This window comes from Lynx rufus, unplaced genomic scaffold (genome assembly GCF_022079265.1).
Source record: "Lynx rufus isolate CCGP_SWC_20201006 ecotype Redwood Valley unplaced genomic scaffold, mLynRuf1.p SCAF_1, whole genome shotgun sequence".
Lineage (NCBI taxonomy): Eukaryota > Metazoa > Chordata > Mammalia > Carnivora > Felidae > Lynx > Lynx rufus.
In genome coordinates, this window is record NW_025814823.1 from 188,870,699 (window position 1) to 188,891,011 (window position 20,313).

The 20,313-nt window shown below is 38.7% G+C and overlaps 1 protein-coding gene across 2 annotated transcripts in view; it reads right to left on the minus strand.

Moving 5' to 3' along the window:
- Positions 1 to 4,107: 4,107 nt before the first annotated feature.
- Positions 4,108 to 20,313, minus strand: part of UBLCP1 (ubiquitin like domain containing CTD phosphatase 1) — a 34,214-nt gene continuing 18,008 nt past the window's right edge. Inside the window, exon 11 of one of the 2 annotated variants that reach the window (XM_047091765.1) lies at positions 4,108 to 4,748. In XM_047091765.1, the coding sequence (XP_046947721.1) occupies positions 4,721 to 4,748 (28 nt within the window). In that variant the 3' untranslated portion in view covers positions 4,108 to 4,720. Of the gene's footprint in view, positions 4,749 to 17,435; positions 18,550 to 20,313 lie in introns of those variants that run through there. The other variant, XM_047091759.1, reaches the window with a different exon arrangement.

Here is a 20,313-nt window from a genome sequence, read left to right on the forward strand (position 1 = left end):
TCAAGAGGGCTGAAGACAACAGCACAGACAATAAGAGTACAGTGTGGTTGAGTGTTAGCACAGGTAAGGAAAACTGTGGAGTTATCTGTGGGGATTTGCCTTCACAGATGCTTCAGGCTGCAGGTAAGGGAGACCCCATTAACAAGTGACTTGAGCAATAAGGAGCTGTGAGGGCACCTACAAGAAGTCTGGAGGTAAGGTATGGCAGGATGTAATTGGGCAATTTGATGACATCATCAAGAACTCAGACTCTTTTCAACTTTCTTCTCCACTAGCTTCAGTGTGCAAGCTTTTGTCCTGGTATTTGCCCTTCAAGATGGCTGCTGCACCCATCATATCCTCATGTCACCATGCCTGAGGACTGGAAAGGCAGTTCTCTTCTAAAATTTAGAGGGTTTTTTAAAAAAAATGTTTTAATGTTTATTTATTTTTGAGAGAGAGAGAGAGAGAGAGAGTGCAAGCAGGAGAAGAGCAGAGAGAGAGGGAGACACAGAATCTGAAGCAGGCTCTGAACTGTCAGCAGAGCCTGATGCAGGGCTCGAATCCATGAACCATGAGATCATGACCTGAGCCAAAGTTGGACGTTTAAACAACTGAGCCACCCAGGCGCCCCTAAAGTTTGTTTTTAATCAGAGAAGACAGTCTTTCCAGAGCCCTTGGCAGATATGCTCATGCCTTACCTACCAGGAGGATGGGAAAGCAAGAACCTCACAATTTCTCTCTCTAAAGTGGGAGGCAGGCCCTGACAGCAAGGGAGGAGCTGAGTGGGAAATGGTTACTGTTTAGGCAACTAACAGTGCATGCTACAGGACTGCAAAGGATGACCCAGAACCTAGCTTTGAAGGCGGGCATCTGTGGTAGGCAAAATTATACACCCCTCCCCCAAGATGTCCATGCCTAGTCCTCAGAACTTGTGAATATGATGAGATCATCCCAGATGATCCAGGTGGAACGAGTGTAATCACATGAGCCCTTAAAAGTAAAATACGGTAGAGGGAGAAGTTACAGATGTATGAAGCATAGGAAGGATTTGACCTTCAAGCTGTTGCTGGCTTGAATACGAAGGAGCAACGTTTCAGAGAAATGTGGACCTCATTCCTATAGCCACAAAGAGCTGAATTCTGCAAGAACCTGAACGAGTTTGGAAACAGATTGTTCCCCAGAGTTTCCAGAAGGGAACACAGCCCTGCCTTGGTGAAGCACTAAGCAGAGAACGCATCCAGGCCCACCTGGACCTCTGACCTTTAGGTCTGCAAGATAATAAATGGGTATTGCTGTAGGCAGCTAAATATATGGTAATTTGTTGCAGCAGCAGTCAAAACTAAAATAGTTCCCAAATTAGAATGTATCACATGCTGTGACTTTACGAATTAAGAAGAATTACCAGGTAAAGGGAATAACATGAGCACAAATCTGAAAGAAAGACAAGTTGGAAACCAGAAAGCTCCTTTGAACTGAAGCATAGTGTGAGGAACAAAAGGAAAGGAGTAAGATAAAAAGATAAGAAATAAGAATGGGGGGGCGCCTGGGTGGCTCAGTCGGTTAAGCAGCCGACTTCAGCTCAGGTCATGATCTCGCGGTCCGTGAGTTCGAGCCCCACGTCGGGCTCTGTGCTGACAGCTCAGAGCCTGGAGCCTGTTTCAGATTCTGTGTCTCCCTCTCTCTGACCCTCCCCCGTTCATGTTCTGTCTCAAAAAAATAAATAAATGTTAAAAAAAAAAAAGTTAAAAAAAAAAAGAAATAAGAATGGGGAATAAGGGAATAAGTAGGAACTAAATCCTACTAAAGTAAACCAAAGTAAGAGGGTCCTCAAGTGTCAAGCTTGGGCTTCACCGTGATGGCAACAGAAAGTCATCGAAGGGTTGAAAGCAGAAAAGTGATGGAGTCAGATTTTCATTTTTTCTGGATCGTTCAAGTTGCTATGTGAAGAATAGACAGGGAGAGAAGGCAAGTAGGCAAGGTAAAGGTCACAGTAGTGGTCCAGGTGAGAGATTATAACAGATTGGACAAGAAAAATGCTAGTAGGGATGAAGATTGGAGGATTACTTTGAAAGAAATGAAGGAGAGAATTGACTGGACCTATTCATTGGACATGAGTGGTAAGAGAAAAGAATCAAGAATAAAGCCCATTCATTTATTCATTCATTCAATACACCTTTGTTAGAACCTTCCACAGTACGTGGTCCAAGGACTGAGGGAGTCACAGGATGTTGCCTAAAAAACAGGCAAAAAGAGACATAGCCCTACTTACATAGAACTTCGAGATTTCTGATTTGATCACCTTATTCACTGAGAGAGAAGCAGGGTTGAGTGTGGAAGGAACAAAGATGAGGGACTAAAGACGATGAGCTCCCCTTATATCAGTGGACATATACATGGGACAACCAATGGTAATATCCAATAAGCCTTGGATATATGGGTTCAGAGCCCATGTGTGAAATTTGAGCTAGAGATAGAGAGCTGGGGATCACTGTTATATGCAAGAAAATTCCCTTCAGTCATTCAGAAGACAATGCCTTTGAGGAGAGGGGTTAAGAATTGGGAAATGGGAATGTGCCTTCAAAAGCTTTCACTTCCACCTTTTTGCCTTGGGAACAACCCTGAATAAAATCTGGGACTGTCTTCTTCAAGTCATACTGGCTGAGCTAGTACCAGGAAGCCCAGTGGTGTTCAATAGGGGTTAATTGAGTAAGGAATGACTCAAGAAGGCAAACAAATGAACCCCAGTGGGCAATTCTCTCTGGTTATTTGCCATCAAATGGAAGACACGTTTACTCTCCCCTTTTCCTAAGTAGTTCCACTGCCCTAGGATGCAGTCCCCCATGATTTGAATGGCTGAGTTTAATTCCAGTATTCACTTAAATTATTTGCTCACTTCCAAAATGGAATCTCTCCTTGGATGACTAATGCAACTTTCTTGGGAGGACTAAGATGTTGGATGTTCAGGGTTTCCAAATAAGCATTTGATTTAATCATGCTGGGGTGATTGTAGAAAAACGGGTGGTTTTTCTACATGTGTACTTTACTATTTTTCATCTCTGGAATTTATATATGAGGTATAGAAAGAAACTAATCAAAGGCAACCATTTTGCATCCCATAAGAAACCTTTGGGATTAAAAACCAGGAGCAGTAAGAAGTATGGGCAGTCAAAGGGTGCCTGAGCGGCGCAGTCGGTTCAGGTCATGATCTCACAGTTTGTGAGTGCAAGCCTCACATCAGGCTCTGTGCTGATGGTGCAGAGCCTGCTTGGGATCCTGCCTCTCCCTCCTCTGCCCCTCCCTAGCTTGTGCTCTCTCTCTCTCTCAAAATAAATAAATAAAAACGTAAAAAAAAAAAAAAAGAAGTATGTGTAGTCATTAGGAATATGCCCACGTCACACTGGAGAGGTTTTCACCTACTCAGCCATGTACTAGCTGTAGTTCCTTACCACTATATGCATCAGTTCTCCAGGCTACCAATTGGAAGCAATGATAGCAGTTCCTGCAAAGGGCAGAGTGAAGATGAAATGAAATAATGCATGTGAAGAGCTCAAAATAGAGCCTGGAAAATTGTGTATTCTCAATACATGTTAACTAGTGTATTTGTTTGCTAGGGCCAATTAACAATGTACCACAAACCAGGCGGCTTAAACAACAGATTTTTATTGTCTCACAGTTCTAGAGACTGGAAGTCCAAGATCAAGCTGTCAGCATGCAAGCTGTGAGGTTGAATCTATGCCTCTCTCCTGGCTCCTTGTGGTATGCTGGCTACCTTTGGTGATCCTTGGCTTCTGCTGCACTACCCCAATCTCTGCCTTAATCTTCCCCTAGCATTCTCCCTGGGTGCCAGCCTGGGTCCCAACTTCCCCTTTTTGTAAAGACACTGGATTAAGAGGCCACCCTCCTTCAGTATGACCCCATCTCAATTACATCTTCCATGACCCTATTTCTAAGTAAGGTGATACTCTGAGGGTGTTAGAACTTCAACGTGTGAACTGGGGGAGGGACACAGTCCAACCTATACCAGTAGGTTAATATACAGTATTGTATAATAATATATACAGTGTATATACAATATTATGTAATAATAATAATAATAATATACAGTATTATTACTACTATCATCACTCCTATGCTCAGTTCAGCGTAGTTTACCAAGTAAATACATCTATCTTTGTTTTTAAGTTTTTATTTTGAATTCATTTCAGACATAGAAAAAATTGCAAACATAGTAAAAGAGCTCTCTTATAACTATTACTGAGCTTCCCCTAATATGAATATCATCCATAATCTTAGTAGTATCTAAATCAGAAAATTAATGTTGATACAATACCATTAGCTAATGCACAGACCTCATTTTTGCCAATTGTCCCACCAATGTCCTTTTTTGGCCCAGGATCCAATCCAGGATGAACATTGCATTAAATTTCATGTCCCTGTAATCACCTCAAATCGAAGATAGTTTCTTGGGTCTTTCTTAGTCATTTGTTATCTTGACATTTTTGAAAAGCAGTGATCAGTTATTTTGTAAAATGTCCCTCAATTTGGATTTGCTTAATGTTTCCTCATGATTAAACTTGGGTTCTGCATGTTTGTCAAGAACCCCACAGAAGTGACATCTTCCTGTTCTCAGTGAGTCCCATCAGGAGGTGCATGGAGTCAAAGTATCTCAGGGCTGGTGATGTCAACCTTGATCACTTGGCTTAGGTGATGTCTACCAGGTTTTCGCACAGGATATCTTCTATTTTTTTCCTTTAGAATTAATGTACCTAGTGGAGAGATACTCAGAGTATGTTAATATCCCCGTCATACTTTTACCCACTAACTTTAGCATACACTGATGATACTTGCCACAACAATAGCTTTGCCTGATGGCGATTTTCTATTTTCATCATTCTTTCTACATCTATTAATTCGGATTCTACTATAATGAAAGCTTTCCCTTCTTATATTCTTTTTAATAAAACATCCCTAAATCTGAGGTTATCAGAGGTCATTTTATTGACTCTCCCAGGATCCTTCTTGGATCTGATTCTTGGGTCTACACAGTTCTGAGGTATTTACTTATATGCCTACATAAAAAAAAAATCTTCCTTATTTTGCATTTAAACTTCATGGTTTTAGTTCCCATTAATAGAATCTTTGAGGGAAGCATGCACTAAATGCTTTGCGGGATAAAGAGGATGTTTAAATTATTCAAGAGAAGTGCTTTTATACAATTTGGATGTACCCATTTACACATAAAAATTAATGCTAATTAGATATAATTTCCATTTATTCATTAAAACAATCCCAAAGCATTCCAGAAATCCTTAGTTAGCCTAACGTTATTTTAGGCACTTGAAAACAAAATTGCTTTTCTTAAAAAAGAAAAATCCTGACTTTGTCTTTTATGAAAACACTATTGCAGTAACAGTAGGGCCTTCTTGCTCCTCTTTTCCAGCTACCCTCCTCATTTCCTTCTCCTAATCCATCAGGCACTTGTTCCACAACCACTTCCAGAGACCCTACTGTGCGCCAGCCTCTTGTCTAAGTGAACAAAACTGACCTGAACCCCTGCCCTATCGAGCTTCCAGATTCATGGAGGGAGATAAACCACAAACAAAGTAACAAATCCCCAAAGTGGTGGCTGCCTCAAAGAAACATGAAGCAGCGTAAGAGAAGAGAGAATAAGGGGCAAGGGAACCTTTAATTTAATTTAGGTAGAATGAACGGGATGACCCCTCAGATGAGGTAGATGAGTTCAAATGTGACAGAGAACTGAAAGATGTGAGAGAGAATCCCCGAAGCTGGGGTAGAGGGAGTGGGGGCGGGGGCGCTGGGCAGAGAACATTCCAGGAAAAGGAGTAGCAAGTGCCAAGTTCTGTATTCACAGAAATATATATATATATATTTGTGTGTTCTTCCCTGAACTGGTCTACTTTTGCTATATGCACACAGCCTGGCTTTTACTAAGGCTTAAGCTTGCTTTTAGTGTCTTCCAAATTCCTCACCCCCATTTAATTTAACATGTAGTTTCAAGTATCTTTCACCATCTGGAAGACTATTGTATATATTATAAATAGATAGATAGGTAGATAAATAGATAGATAGATAGATAGATAGATGATAGATAGATAATAAGGATACATATACAGAGAGTGTCCAACTCCTTTTTTTTTTTTTTTTGGTGATTGACAGCTGACAGATTTAAGCCTCACCCCTCCCTCCTACCTCCTGACCCATACCCACATTAGGGCAAGCTGATAAGAAAGCCTGGGTGCTCCCTACAGCATCAGAACCAAATTTTTTGTGAAGATTCACAACACACACACACACACACACACACACACACACACACACATGCTACATGTGGCTACTGAGCACTCGAAATATGGTGAGATGTATAATATATGTAAAATACACACTGGGTTTCAAAGATAGTATGAAGGAATGTAAAATACTCCATTAATAACTTTTATGAGCCACCTTTTATGTGGCTCAGTCGGTTTAGCATCCAACTCTTGAGATCCCAGGTCATGGGATCAAGCCCTGCATCGGGCTCCATATTGAGCATGGAGCCTGCCTGGGATTCTCTCTCTCTCTCTCTCTCTCTCTCTCTCTCTCTCTCTCTCTTTCCCTCTGTCTCTCTCTCCCCCTCGTGCTCTCTCTCTCAAAACATTTTTTTAAAAATAGCTTTAAATACATATATATATATATAATTTTTATGTTGATTATATGTTGAAATGATCTTTTGTGTACATCAAGTTAAAATACTCTTAAAATTCATTTCACCTGTTTCTTTTAACTTGTGTTAGGGTGGGTACTAGAAATTTCTAAATTACATATATAGTTCATATTTGTGGTTCACTTTCTCTTCCTGTTGGAAAGCACTAATATACCAAGGTATTAACAATGGGTATATCTTAGGGTTTTAAAAAAATATCCTTCTTTCAGCTTCTCTGTATATTTTGAAAATGTATTTAAAAGTAAAAAGGTACTTTCATGCAATTCTTGTCAGTGGAGGTAGGGGGACTGTTTAACAGCCTAGGCGTGGAGAGATTGCCCTGCTCAAAAATTCCAGAAAGTGAAAATATTTTCTAATCAGTCATAATTCTAAAACTGAAGTCCATCCCCTGTCTGTAGGTGCTCTGTGAGGGATAGGCAGCTTCCTGTAAGTTTTGGAGGAAATGACATTCTAATGGTGATTATAGAGTTTGCAAATGCATTGATGCGCCCAGGCCTACAAGCCCTAGGTCCTTAGATGTAGGACCTGCTAAATGTGATGTGCTGTTGTCATAGGAAACAAGGCGTGGCTGGCCCCACTTTTTTGTATGTGCATGCCTGGAGTGGCCATTTGTAGCTGATCCAAACTCTGGTCTGTACAAACCTTCAGTATTCAGATCCTTCTTCACCGACCAGGAGGACCAAGCTTAGGATGGCTGTCCAGGTACAGACCAACCTGATTTCCTGGGTAATGTTTTGGAACAAACTGCGCATACTGAGTCATGCAAAAATGCTATTGTTTTCAAGAGGCCAGAATTCAGAACATACTCGGCTGGTCCAGTGACTGAGTTTTTTATTGTCGCTGACTCCCAACCCAGCCCTTTGTACTTAGGTGGCCAGCTCTTTCTACCAGAAGAATGGATAGTAAGAGAAGAAGGAGCAGAGGAAAAAAAAAAAAAAAACAAATGGATTTAACTGAATGATCACATAAAAACTGTAAATTTCATGTCACTTTTCAGAAAAATTCACCATCTCTTTTCAATGATTTGTGATTTTGTTATTTGTCTCTTCTTTACACAAACACATTTAGAAAATTAAATCTGAGTAATTTCAATTCTGTAAATTTTAAAACTTCACTGGGTAAGAGAACTATTGAGTACTGAATCTCAAAAGACAAGTATGTATATACAAATAAGCAATTTGTGCTTTACATTTGGCCCTAGAGTCAAAAAAGGGAAGAATTTAACTTTGAAATAATGACAAAGTTATTTGAATATATACAAACAAACTTTCATTTTTGGATTCACTTTTTAACTCTATAGACTGAAGCCATCATTAGCTACTAGAATTTGAATGCCAAGTTTTTTTTAATAGTTATAATGAGTATAATTCACATATTATGCAATTGACCATTTAAAGCATATAATTCAATGGCTTTTATTATATTCACAAAGCTGTGCATTCATCACCACAATCTATTTTAGAATATTTTCAATATTCCAAAAGGAAACCCAGCACTCCTCAGCCATCAGGCTTCAATCCCAGCATCCCTCTCCTCCCCGAAAGCCCTAGGCAAGCACTGTCTACTTTCTGCCTCTGTGGGTCTGCCTATTTTTTACATTTTATATACCTAGAATTACACAATATGCAGCCCTTTGTGACCTCCTTCTTAGCACAATGCTTCCAAGGCTTAAACAGGTGACAGCTAGTATCAGTATTTCATTCTTTTTATTGCTGAACCATATTCCATTGCATCCATATGCCACATTTTATTTATCCATTCATTAGTTGAGGGACATGTGGGTTGTTTCTGCTTATTGGCTATTATGAATACTGCTATGAATATTCATGTACCTAAGACTAATTTTAGGCTTAAGTAATCCTTGCTTTATGACATGGATGCATCCAAGGAAAGTGAGTATAGAGCAAACTTCCGCAAAGCAAACTTTGCTTACCAGAGATTGCCAGTCATAAATCATGTTTTCCCAGGAAGACATCTAACAGCCTGATTTAGAAACATCAAGAAAGCCCCTCTTAAAGGTGTTTGGTCTTTTAACAGATTCGAACACATCGATATTTATTGCATAACTTCCAGATGCAACATGCTGTTTGTGGTGGATTAATAGTTTTGAACTATTAAACAATGTTTTTCTGTGTATTTCTTTGCACCCCCTGTCCTGCTCCTCAGTCAGTCATTCACTGCCTCAGGGAATGGATAACTCAGAGAAGAGAAGAGAACAAAGTAATTGGCTTTTGGTTTTTGAATCTCAAAACCCAGGCAATAAATTTGGGAACATAGGTGATGAGTCAGATCAAAGCTTCCTGTCCCACTGCACCCCAACCAGATTAAGTTTTTTGAGAATTGAAGAAAAAGGAGTGTATGAGGAAAAATGAGCCCAAGAGGAGAATATGAAAGAACTCCATGAAGGTTTATGAGATCGTAGAGCATGGTGAAGGTGGGGCCCACGAGAGGTGCCAAGATCTCAGAGAAGAAATGGCTTCATGGTTTGTGCCTTGGTAGAGAACCTAGACGGCTTCATAGAGACTTCCTTTGGCTCATCTTCACCTTCTGAGAAGATGGAAAGGTGACCTGATGCTGCAGAGAGTGGTCCTGAGGTAGCACAGGGTTTTAGCACTATACTGAGTGTCTCAAGCATGAGGGAACCACAGTTACTCTGTATGTTCAACACAAGTACAGACACAAAAAGGTGCCTCCTTTAGACCTGACTTGGAACAAGGGATGATGTAACAGAGACCTATATGGACCAGTGACGAAGGTCCAGCACAGATTTTGGGGACCTTAGGAGATATCAGCATGGCTAAATCACAACCAAAGACCAGACACCTTCTCCATCTCAATCCTGTGTCCCCAATGTCTTGGCATAACGTTAACACCATAGCACTTAGACTCAACACTGGGGAAAGGAGAGGGAACTTCAAATTGACCAAAATTCAGTTTTTACTACTCAGAAGAATAGGGACTCTTAAAAGAAATTTAAGAAAAGTATATTTCTGAGTTAGTCATCTAAGATTTGTACACATGGGTTTTTTGCTTTTTGGGTTTTTGTTTTGTTTTGTTTTGTTTTTGAGAGTGCTTCAGTGAAACCAGGAATGTAGCTCCCATGCTGTCAAAGTTCTTATTCCCTGGATCATATGATTTTACCTCTTTTCTAGAAGTGGTCTATCTGTTGTTCTCCTTAGTCCCCAGAACTTTGCTACCTTTCTGTCCTTGGATCTGACCTTGCCTCGCCTCACCCTCCTCCTTATTATATTAGTTCTTCCTATAATATACATCCTATATTTGGAGTTATTTAATGCCTATAATGTTTAATGGACTGTAAGCTCCATGAAGGAAGGGACCATATCTATCTTACCCACCCAGAACTTAATATAATTTTGATCCATAATAGGTTTTCAATAAATGATTGAATAACTTTTTCCTATAGCAACACACAAATGCACAGAATACATGTAGAAGTATGTTCATTGCAGCTTTGCTGGCAATAATACTAAATGATTCAAACTAAGTGACCATCAATAGGGAAAGAGTTAAGTGAATTAGAGTAATTAGAGCATCTCTGTAATATGGAATAATGTGCCTAAGCAAAACTACCAGAGAAAGAAAAGAAATCTTACAATTTATTTCAAAGTCAAGTTAGATATTATTCCTTAATTATGTCCTGCCTTAGATAATCAATGCCTTTGCATTCCTCTCCATCTCACAAAGAGAACTGGTTTGATGCTTCCTTTTGAAAGACTCAAGTCCAAACTTGACATCCTCTGCATGATTTAGGAAGTTGAACATATTTATTAGGATATCCATTGGTTGTCACCAATGATTATGACCATCATCATCTCCGAAAATTTACTCAATCCTTACTATGTGCCAGGCACCATGCAAACACTCGATAAGTATTATTCATATTAAACCTAATCAACTTGTGAAGTAGGTATTTTTATACCAACTTTACAGATTAGGCTCAGGGATTGTGGCAGAGAAACCATAAAATAACCCTCAATGATGCTACCTCCTGGTGTGCACACCTTTGTGTAATCTCCTCCCCTAAGTCTGGGAGGAATTTGTCACTTGATTCTAACAGAATACAGCAAATGTGATAGGATGTCACTCCCATGATTACTTCATACTATATAAGACTAGCAGACTGGAGTCAGAGACTCCCCTTGAGACTTGGATGAGATAAGTAGCCATATTGGAGAAGTTCATGTGGGAAGGAATTATGGGAAGCCTCTAGAACCTGAGGGCAGTGACAGCCACTAAAAAGAAGGGGGACTTCAGTCATACAATCTGCCATACAGCCTCAAGGAAATGAACTCTGCAGACAACCTGAATGAGCAGATTCTTCCCCAGGTAAGTTTCCACATGAAAGCCAGCCTGGTCCCTACCTTCATGCAGCCTTGTGAGACCCTGAACAGAGGATCCGATTAAGCTGTGCTCATACTTCTCACCATGGAAATCATTGAGATAATAAATGCATGCTATTTTCAATCATTAGGCTTGTGGTAATTTGTGATGCAGCAATAGAAAACAAATGCAGGGAGGTTACGTTTCTAATCCTAAATCCCCCAGAAGTTGTGGGACTGGCTGTCCGACCCAGGCCTGTTGTCTCACAAATGCAGGTTTATCGGGGCCATACCCTGCTTTGGCTCCCCCAAGTGGTGCTTTCACGATTGTGTGAACTCCCAGCCTGACTCCAAAACATGACTTAGCTGAGTTTCTCTAATCACTCAAAACAAAGGATCATCCCTGACCTGGATCACCTAGGGGATCGAACTATCTTTTCACATATGCTGAAGCTGCCTGATGCAGCAACAATAATATGGGTCCGTGTTGGGCCCTAGTCAAGAAATGTCATAGATCAGTGGCTCTGGAAGGACTTCCTCAATATGTGGGCTCTGATACACATTCACCGCACCTCATAGTGGGGCTTGATGTATGGACGCTTAGTTAGTTACTCAGTGAGCTGGATGGCAGCAGGCAAATTGTAGCACTTCGCTTTCAATGATTTGCTGTTCAGTGGCATCAGTATAACACCTATCAGTGTCCTATTAATCAGAATGGACAATCATCTAGTCTTGAGCTCCCAGAATTCCCTGAGAATATCAATGTATGAGAAATAATTATGGCATTAGATATGGTGCTGTGCACTTCTATTATTGTCTAGTGAAGGCATTTGTAAACCACATCAATTTACTACTACACTAAAGGCAAAATGTTATCTAAGAGATGGATGAAACTATCTCTTATATATTATGGAGACCTAAAACCATAGTAGTTCACTCATCCAATATCATCATATCAGCAACCAGAACTTACAAATTTCTTCTTTACTAGAAGCTCTCATGAAAATATTTTCTTTATTTGCTATATCCTCCTATTAAGGTGGATGGAGAAAATCAATACAGGGATTGATTCTTTTGCAGGGAAGCTAAATGAAAAGGGAAATAAATACATGTATTCTATTTTGTCCTGAGTCTTGTTACAGTTGGAAGCATTTCAAGAAGCAAATGTTAAAAATAATGACATTGAGTAAGTGCATATTTTATGGCTTGTTTATTTACACATTTATTAGTTTAACTCTTATTTGCCATGTATCTACCAAGTTCAGAAGCTTACTGTGTACCTGGAAAGAATACAAAAGTAATAGAAATCTGATCTCTGTTTCTAGAGGCTTTCAAATACATGGATCTAAAAATAACCACTCAGGCTAATTCAAGCACAAAGAGCCACTGAGACACGTCTAGCCATTCTTATAGACATATTTCATCAGTACACATGGACACATTGAAAAGCCTGGAAGTAAGTACATCACAATGTCAACCATGGTTACCCCTTGATGGTGAGATTATACGTAATTTTTAAAAAGTATTTGTACTTCTTAAGTAAATAAAAATAGTCTTTAAAAATGAAAAGAAAAGGTCTTTCAAACCATTAGGTCTACATTAACTAAACAGATCCACCAAATCCACCAAAACAAGGATGCACATTCATTCTTCTTTTAGCAAAAAGCTATTTAGGGGTAAATAAAGAATATTCACAGTGCCATATTTTGTTAAATTTTGTCTTCTTAGAACTGAGTGATATCAACAATAGTGTTTAAGCATTCCTTCATTACTTTCCTCTCAGTAGAAGTTCAGGCTTAATTTATTATTTTGTTTTTGCTTTGACTAAAATTTCAAAAATTTTATAGCAGCACATGCTATGAAAGACCTGATTGTAACACAACACCTTTGAATAGTTTGCATGAGATAAGCCCCAGGAATGCTGGAGGAAGGGGTTCTTGGGATTGAGAGTTGAGAAAACATCTGGCAGCAGAATTCAGCCACAGATTAAGGGCACACATCGTAGCCCCGTTGGATGTTGGGGAGGAAGTGGTTATGTTGAACACAAATGTAAAACACTCCATAAATGACTTTCTCTACTGCCCATGTATGAAATAGCTAGAAGGATGTTCTACACTCCCTACAACACCCCCCAGAGAAAAGGAGAGGGGTCTTTGATCTTTCTCCCTGACTGCTCCCCTCCACACTGTCACAGGCCATGCATGCTCATGCTGGACACTTCACCACGTGTCCAGCCTCTGGACAGCAATGCCAGCTGGAATCCCAGACGGCTTTTTCACTGTGGGTGTAGGCGGAGTGAGAAGGGTTCTTTATATGTTGACTTTCATATGTTGAGTTCTCTATTCTTCAAATTAAATACCTTAGCAATGGGTGAACCCCAGAGGGCTGAGTTTGCCACACTCAGTCCCACAGCTGCTTCTCCAGAGCAGGGATCACATCTGCCTTACTCCCCACTGGAGACCTGGTACCTCAAATAGTACCTAGCACATCACAGGGGCTTGATAGGTAATTCAAGCATTTATTTATTTATGTTTTTAGTTTTTATTTATTTATTTTGAGAGAGAGAGTGAGCAGGGGAGGGGCAGAGAGAGAGGGAGAGAGAGAATCCCAAGCAGGGTCTGTGCTATCACAGCAGAGCCCGATGTGGGACTTGAATCACAAATCGTTCATGACCTGAGGGGAAACCAAGAGTTGGACGCTTAACCAAATGAGCCACCCAGGTGCCCCTCAATAGGCAGTTCAGAAGTGATGTAGTGAAGGAGTGAAGGAGTGCAAACTTTCCCTTGGTCACTTTCGAAACCTCCCATCTGGAATAATAACAGTAACCTCCTAACTGATCTCCTCCTTTCTACTTTCGCCCCCTCTATAATCCATTCTCCACACCAGAGCCAGAATGATCTTTTTAAAAACAAATAAGATTCTAAAATTCGATCATGGTGATGGCTGAACAATTCTGTAAATATACTAAAACCATTGAAATGCACACTTCAAATGGGTGAATTTTAGAGTGTGTAAATTTTATCTCAATAAGGCTATGAAAAAATTGTCATTCCCCTACTCAAAATCCTCCACTGGCTCCCCCATTTCACTTAGAATTCACCAGATTACTTACTGTGACTTGCAAAATCCTATCCCATGGACTCTGCCTACTCTCCATCCTCATTTCCCACCAGTTACCACTTCCCTGCCACTAATCCCTGAGCCTGCCTATCTTGTTCCTGCCTTAAGGTCTTGCACATGCTTCTAGCTCTGCCCACACTGCTCTTCTCCATAATATTCTGAGTGATGCCTCTTATTCAGGTCTTCCCACTCTGGCCCATGCTATTGCCAACCACCACCGTTCAATTCCACTTTTCATCATACTAGGTTTTCATCGCACTTCTTACTCTTTGAAAATTATCATATTGTTTTTTTTTCTTTATTGTTTCCTTTACTCAAACATAAATTCTGTGAGGGGAGAGACTCTTCTTGTGTTTACCTCTGAAGAACAATGCCTGAGACACATAGTAGGTACTAACAAAGGTACATTAGATGTTGACTGACTGTTTCCCTCATAGACAGTTTATTCTGCCAAGCCTGCCAGGGAAAAATTAGTATCTACCTTAGTATATCTTTATAACTGCAATAAAGAAAAAATTCTCATTGCTTTGGAGTAATTTTTAATTTTTTTACATGCATAGCAAAACTAGCTAGCTTCTGTCTGGGAACAGCATTTCCAAAGTTAAAAGATTAAAATAATGTTAATATTCCACTATATAAAGATATGTTATAATGCTGCTAAAGTTTTAAACATATGTACTTTGGGGGGTTAGGAGTGGAGTCGGCAGGTCTTTCAGTCTGGACGATTACTAAAAGCAGCTGAGTACTTACAAAACCACCTAGACCGTAAGAAGTACGTCCTCATTCTACTTTCCTTGACTGTTTAGAACTCTCAGAAAACCAAGGTGATATTTGTAAAACATATGCGCAATTACAGAAAGTTTTCCTTTTAATTCTACACTGTAATTATAATTTCAAGAATGATACAGCTCAATCAGAGCCACACCCTCTGAACCACTTTTAGTAACATCTAACATTTACATAGCTTTAGTTGCTTCAAAGAACTTCCACATGAATTGTCTCATGTGACCTTTGCAACGGACTATGGGAAAGAGAAGTGTTATTATTAGTACTTTTTTGAGGAGGAAACCCAAGTTCAAAGAGTTAAGACTTGAGCAAGGTCTCACTGTTAGTAAGAAGGGATTCTAGCCAAGTGTTATTCTGACAAATCTCTTGCCTTTTTTCCCTAAGGCCTCATTTGGGAAACCATAACTGTTCCTACATATTAAGCAACAAAAAGTGATAGCGATCAAAAATGCTGCAAGGAATTAATAGCTTGTAATAGGATTAAGAGAGATTTGTATTCAATGGTTTACTTCATTTTAATAATCTGTGTGTTCCTGAAAAGTCACCAGTTTGGCCTCTAGTATCACAAAGTGCACACATACACAATCTAACTTGTTTGTTGTAGCCCTATTGACTAATGGAAATATCACTAATGCTTAAGCAATCTGGCTTTTATATTTTTAATGATTATTAAATACATGTTTATACATGGTTTTATAAGCCATAGGTTGAACTTTTAAAGCTTTTCATGAGGAAATCAGGTTTTAACAAATAATGCTTTATATCAGGAAGTAACTTTTTAGCAGCATTTAAGTGCTTGCTTACTTTCAGAGTTTTTAAAAAATCTTTAGTATCAAGAGATTTGTAAGATTTTATATTCTACATGGAACCTCATTGACATTAGGTAATTGATGGCCTTTTTTAAACCCACAGGATGTCTGATATTTCTGTTCTAGTTCTTATCATGCATTAATTTCTCATAAGTCTTTGATAAATCTGTCAAGCTAATCTTCAAGGATTTTTCCTTAAGCTGTAACTACTTAGCATTCCCATCAAAACTGACACAGCTTCTCCAAAGCAATTCCAAAAACTAGTATATCCTTACATAAATATCTAAGTGTTTAATCCCTAGAGACACCTCTTGAGCTGCTATTCTAGTTAGTAAGAATAAATTTTGACGTATAAATACCTTAGGAGAAACTGTAACAATTCTTTCTTGAAAGTTCTGTTGATTACTTGGAATGAGAAAAACCCTCAACCAGTTTATTCACTATTCACGTTTTATTATTATTCTTGGCAACCAACTGTCATTTAGAAATCAAACTATACTCTAAGTAATTTGCATTTTCTTTTTTTTCCCATATCATTCTTTCCCAGTCCCTCTCCCTGCACAGCTCCACCTCCTCCACAAAACTGACAATTATTTTACTTTCTGTGAATAAAGCACATCTCAGTTGCCCACCGTAATGACCCATTTATCTATTCTTTGCCATTAAAAGTAACTTCTATAGGTATCATTAGTCCAATAAGTCATCTTCATGCAGGACCTGAGGGGCTACTGGATCTCAAAGTGCTCTCTTTGAATCAAAGGTTTAATGATGTTCTGCAGTTTTTAGATTAAATATATTTTATCAAGAATCAATTGCTTCAAAGTTTGGAACAGCTCTATCATAAAACTAACTTGCTATTTCATCAGCATATGTATCTGAATTAAGTCATCTCCTGGTTCTGTTGTGTGAGCCACATATGTGGAGATCGAGAGATAAATCTGTTCAAGAAGACATGAGATGCAGAAGACAAAGTAAAAGTCTAATATTCTATGAATGTATTAATCACACAAACATGTGATCTCAGTAAGCTGACAGGAACAATGTTCTCCCAGAATTGCTAAATTTAGCATACTGGCTAATAAACTTTGGTTTGGGCACCACCTAACGGCAGAAAATGTTTCGTAAAAATCCTACTTTGCTTTCTGAGGCTTGCTCATTTTTGTATTTTATATTGATTCAGAAAATGTCTCTTCTTTATTGAACTAAACAGTTTTAAGTGTTCAGTTTTCTTAAAAAGATTAAGCCCTTTCCATGCCTATTTTGGAACAATAAACCACCTCTTACAAGGGGAAAATGCCCCAGTGAAATGAATATTCCAAAAACTGCTACTCCATCCTTATTTAAATTTAGCCTCACAATTTAGAAAGATGTTTTTAATTGAATCATTTTAATTATTTAAGAGTTCTCTAACACTTCCACACTATGTATCTTTATAATAACCTGTCACAAAGAAAACAGCTTATCTTCCTGAAAACATGGTACTTTGTAGAATTAAGTGATTTAACATATCTCATTAGCTGCTAAAACCAATTCTGAATGCATGAATAGTGATATACACACTTTTAAACCATACATGTTTAGTGTTTTTCAAGAGGCCGTTGCCTGAACCTAATGTTTGTTTCGTTTTGTGATTCCACAAAGAGGCAAAATATTTGGGGTAGTACAGACCAAAACCAATGTTTTAAGAAAAAGTATTTATTATTTACACCACTGAAATAGTCCCGTAAGAACAATATACACCATGTTTATTTGAAAGGACCGGATTCCTTTCAAATACAAGATCTGTATAAAGCAATACTGTCAACACAAACAGTGGTCACATTACATATCTGCGGGCTTAGGCATTGCAAATAATTTTTTTTTTAATCTTATGGCTAAATATTTTCACTGAAACACAGTGTTTGCATTTGACAATATACAGCTGGAACAGAACAAAAACTTTTTGTTCATGCTTCTTAGGGCTGAACCAGTGATATGTCCCACTTAAAAATGTATTGCCTTTAATTGCTTTTATGACAATGGTTTTAGGCAGAAGTGCTTCTACTTAGCCACCAAAAAGACACTTTTGTTCCTTAGTTTTATTCTTCAGTCTTATGTTTTCTATTTCTCATACTATGAGACATACTTGTATCACAGCTGATGTTTTCCAGTTTTACTCAAAGAACACAGACATACATATAGACCAAACTGAGACAGATCAAAGTGTAGAGATGTAAATAGTGCACAGTAAGAAGAGAAATTGTGTCTACAACAAAGGAATAAAAAAAAACTCTCAGTGATTTTAAGCATACCAAACTAGGTTCCTTACGCAAAAACTTTTTTTTTTTTTTTTTTTTTTTTTTTGGTTTTAAAGGGAAAAGCAGTAGCTTCAACATGGGTTTGGCCTCAGATTTAGTTAGACAACAGCACAATGAGACAAAACGCAAAACATAACTTGTTTCCAAAGCCACAAAATGACACTGTTGAGTATATATTTTTGTCCACTTTTTTGTGTGTGTGGGGAAAAAAACTCAGTACTCAATGCTGGAGAAAATATTTTTCAAGAGTAACAGTATATTCATATAGGGGGAAAAGGATTTTTTAAGCGTATTGCTATGATCTTCAAAAAATATAAAATTAAATTTACAAAAAAACTGGAAGACCAAGTATAAGCAGTCTGATATTCGCTGCAGTGTCCAGCACTATCATAATGATTTCTAGCAGAAAAGCAAGAAGTTTGTGATCTCAAGTATCCTCGGTAACTGCTCATGTAACTGGTAACTACTGTCCTTGCTTCTTTGACAGATACCTGCAAGAAATAAAATAAAGATGTCTACCCTGTATCACAATAAATTCACAATAACAATCTAACTCCTCCCAAAGGAAGCAGTTAATTTTAATAACAAAAATTTTCCAGATGAGTAATAATTGTTAATAATCACTAATACCTGTTGACTGTTTATGTGCCATCCACTGGTTTTGTTTGGTTGGGGTTTTGTTGTTGTTGTAGAGAGAGAGAAAGAGAGAGAGAAAGAATGAGCAGGGAAGAGACAGAGGGGGAGGGAGAGAGAATCCCAAACAGGCTCCAGCTGTCAGCTCACAGCCTGATTCAGAGCTTGATACCATGAACCACCTGAGGCGAAATCAAGAGGTGGACACTTAACCCACTGAGCCACGCAGGTGCCCCCCCCCTCCCCCTGGCAATGTTTTAAGTACAGGTATTAATTCGTTTAGTCCTCACAACAGCTCAATGAAGAGCTTTTATTTATTTTGAAAGAGAGACAGAGACAGAGGGAGCACAAGCAGGGGAGGGGCAGAGAGAGGGAGAGAGAGAGAGAAAGAATCCCAAGCAAGCTCTGCATTGTCAGCAGGGAGCCCAAAACAAGGCTTGAACCCACGAACAAGGAGATCATGACCTGAGCCAAAACCAAGAGCTAAACACTTAACTGACTGAGCCACCCAGGCAGGCCAAAAGAGCTTTCTTTCAGAATGTATTCCTATTTTACAGACATGAAAAGGGTAAGCAATTTGCCCAAGTTCAACGAACTAGAAAGTGGCAGAGCTTATATTCAAAACAAGGCTCTGAGACTGCACTCTCTCCCTTTGTACTGTAAGACTTCCCAATGTGAAAGTGATATATTAACTAACATTGCAATTTTCATAAAGAATTTCACACTCATTTAAAGACCTTATTTTTCTTGAGTAAAGACTGTGGGCCACAGATACTAAAAGACTCTGATCAAGAGTGTAAAGATGTGAAGATGTTAATTTACTAAGTAAACAATTTTTCCTTCACATTATTTTATAGGAATCTACCATTAAATTCAAAGTTTTATCTCTATTTCTTACATGTATAAATTACTATACTTAGTAGTATTGGGTGGGAAAGAGTTCTTAAAATCAGAAGACCTGGACAAGTCTTTTTGTTTTGTTTTGTTTTGAATATTTATTTTTGAGAGGGAGAGAAAGAGGGAGGGAGGGAGGGGCAGAGAGAGGCAGGGACAGAGGATCCAAAGCAAGCTCTGTGCTGACAGCAGCAAGCCCAATGCAAGGCTCAGACTCAAGAACCATGAGATCATGACCTAAGCTGAAGTTGGATGCTTAACCAACTGAGTCAAGATGCCCCAAGAAGACCTGGACAAGTTTTTATGGTGCAAAACGTGCTCAATTTGTAGCATTTATTATCTCCATTCCTTAGTTACACCATCTGTAATTTGGAGATGAGAATAAAAATGCCTGCTTTATCTTCCTAATAGAATTATGAGAATCATCTAATAAGAAGCTATATGTCAGCACAGAGCCCAATGCAGGGCTTGAAGCACTTGAACCCACAAAAGAAAGAGCTTTCTTTTAGAGTTTATTCCTGTTTAGCCTATTTTAGCCTATTACATGAATGGTTTCTTTTGTTGCTGTATTAATGCAACCAGATCTTTTAAAGATCTAATTCCAAAAAAATTACTTGCAGTACACATAATCCTGTCCACTTCTCCAGAAGTTATCCCTGGTTCATTATCTTGATGTTTATATGCAGTCTATATGTAGATTTGTGCTTATGTAGATATGTTTGTGCTTA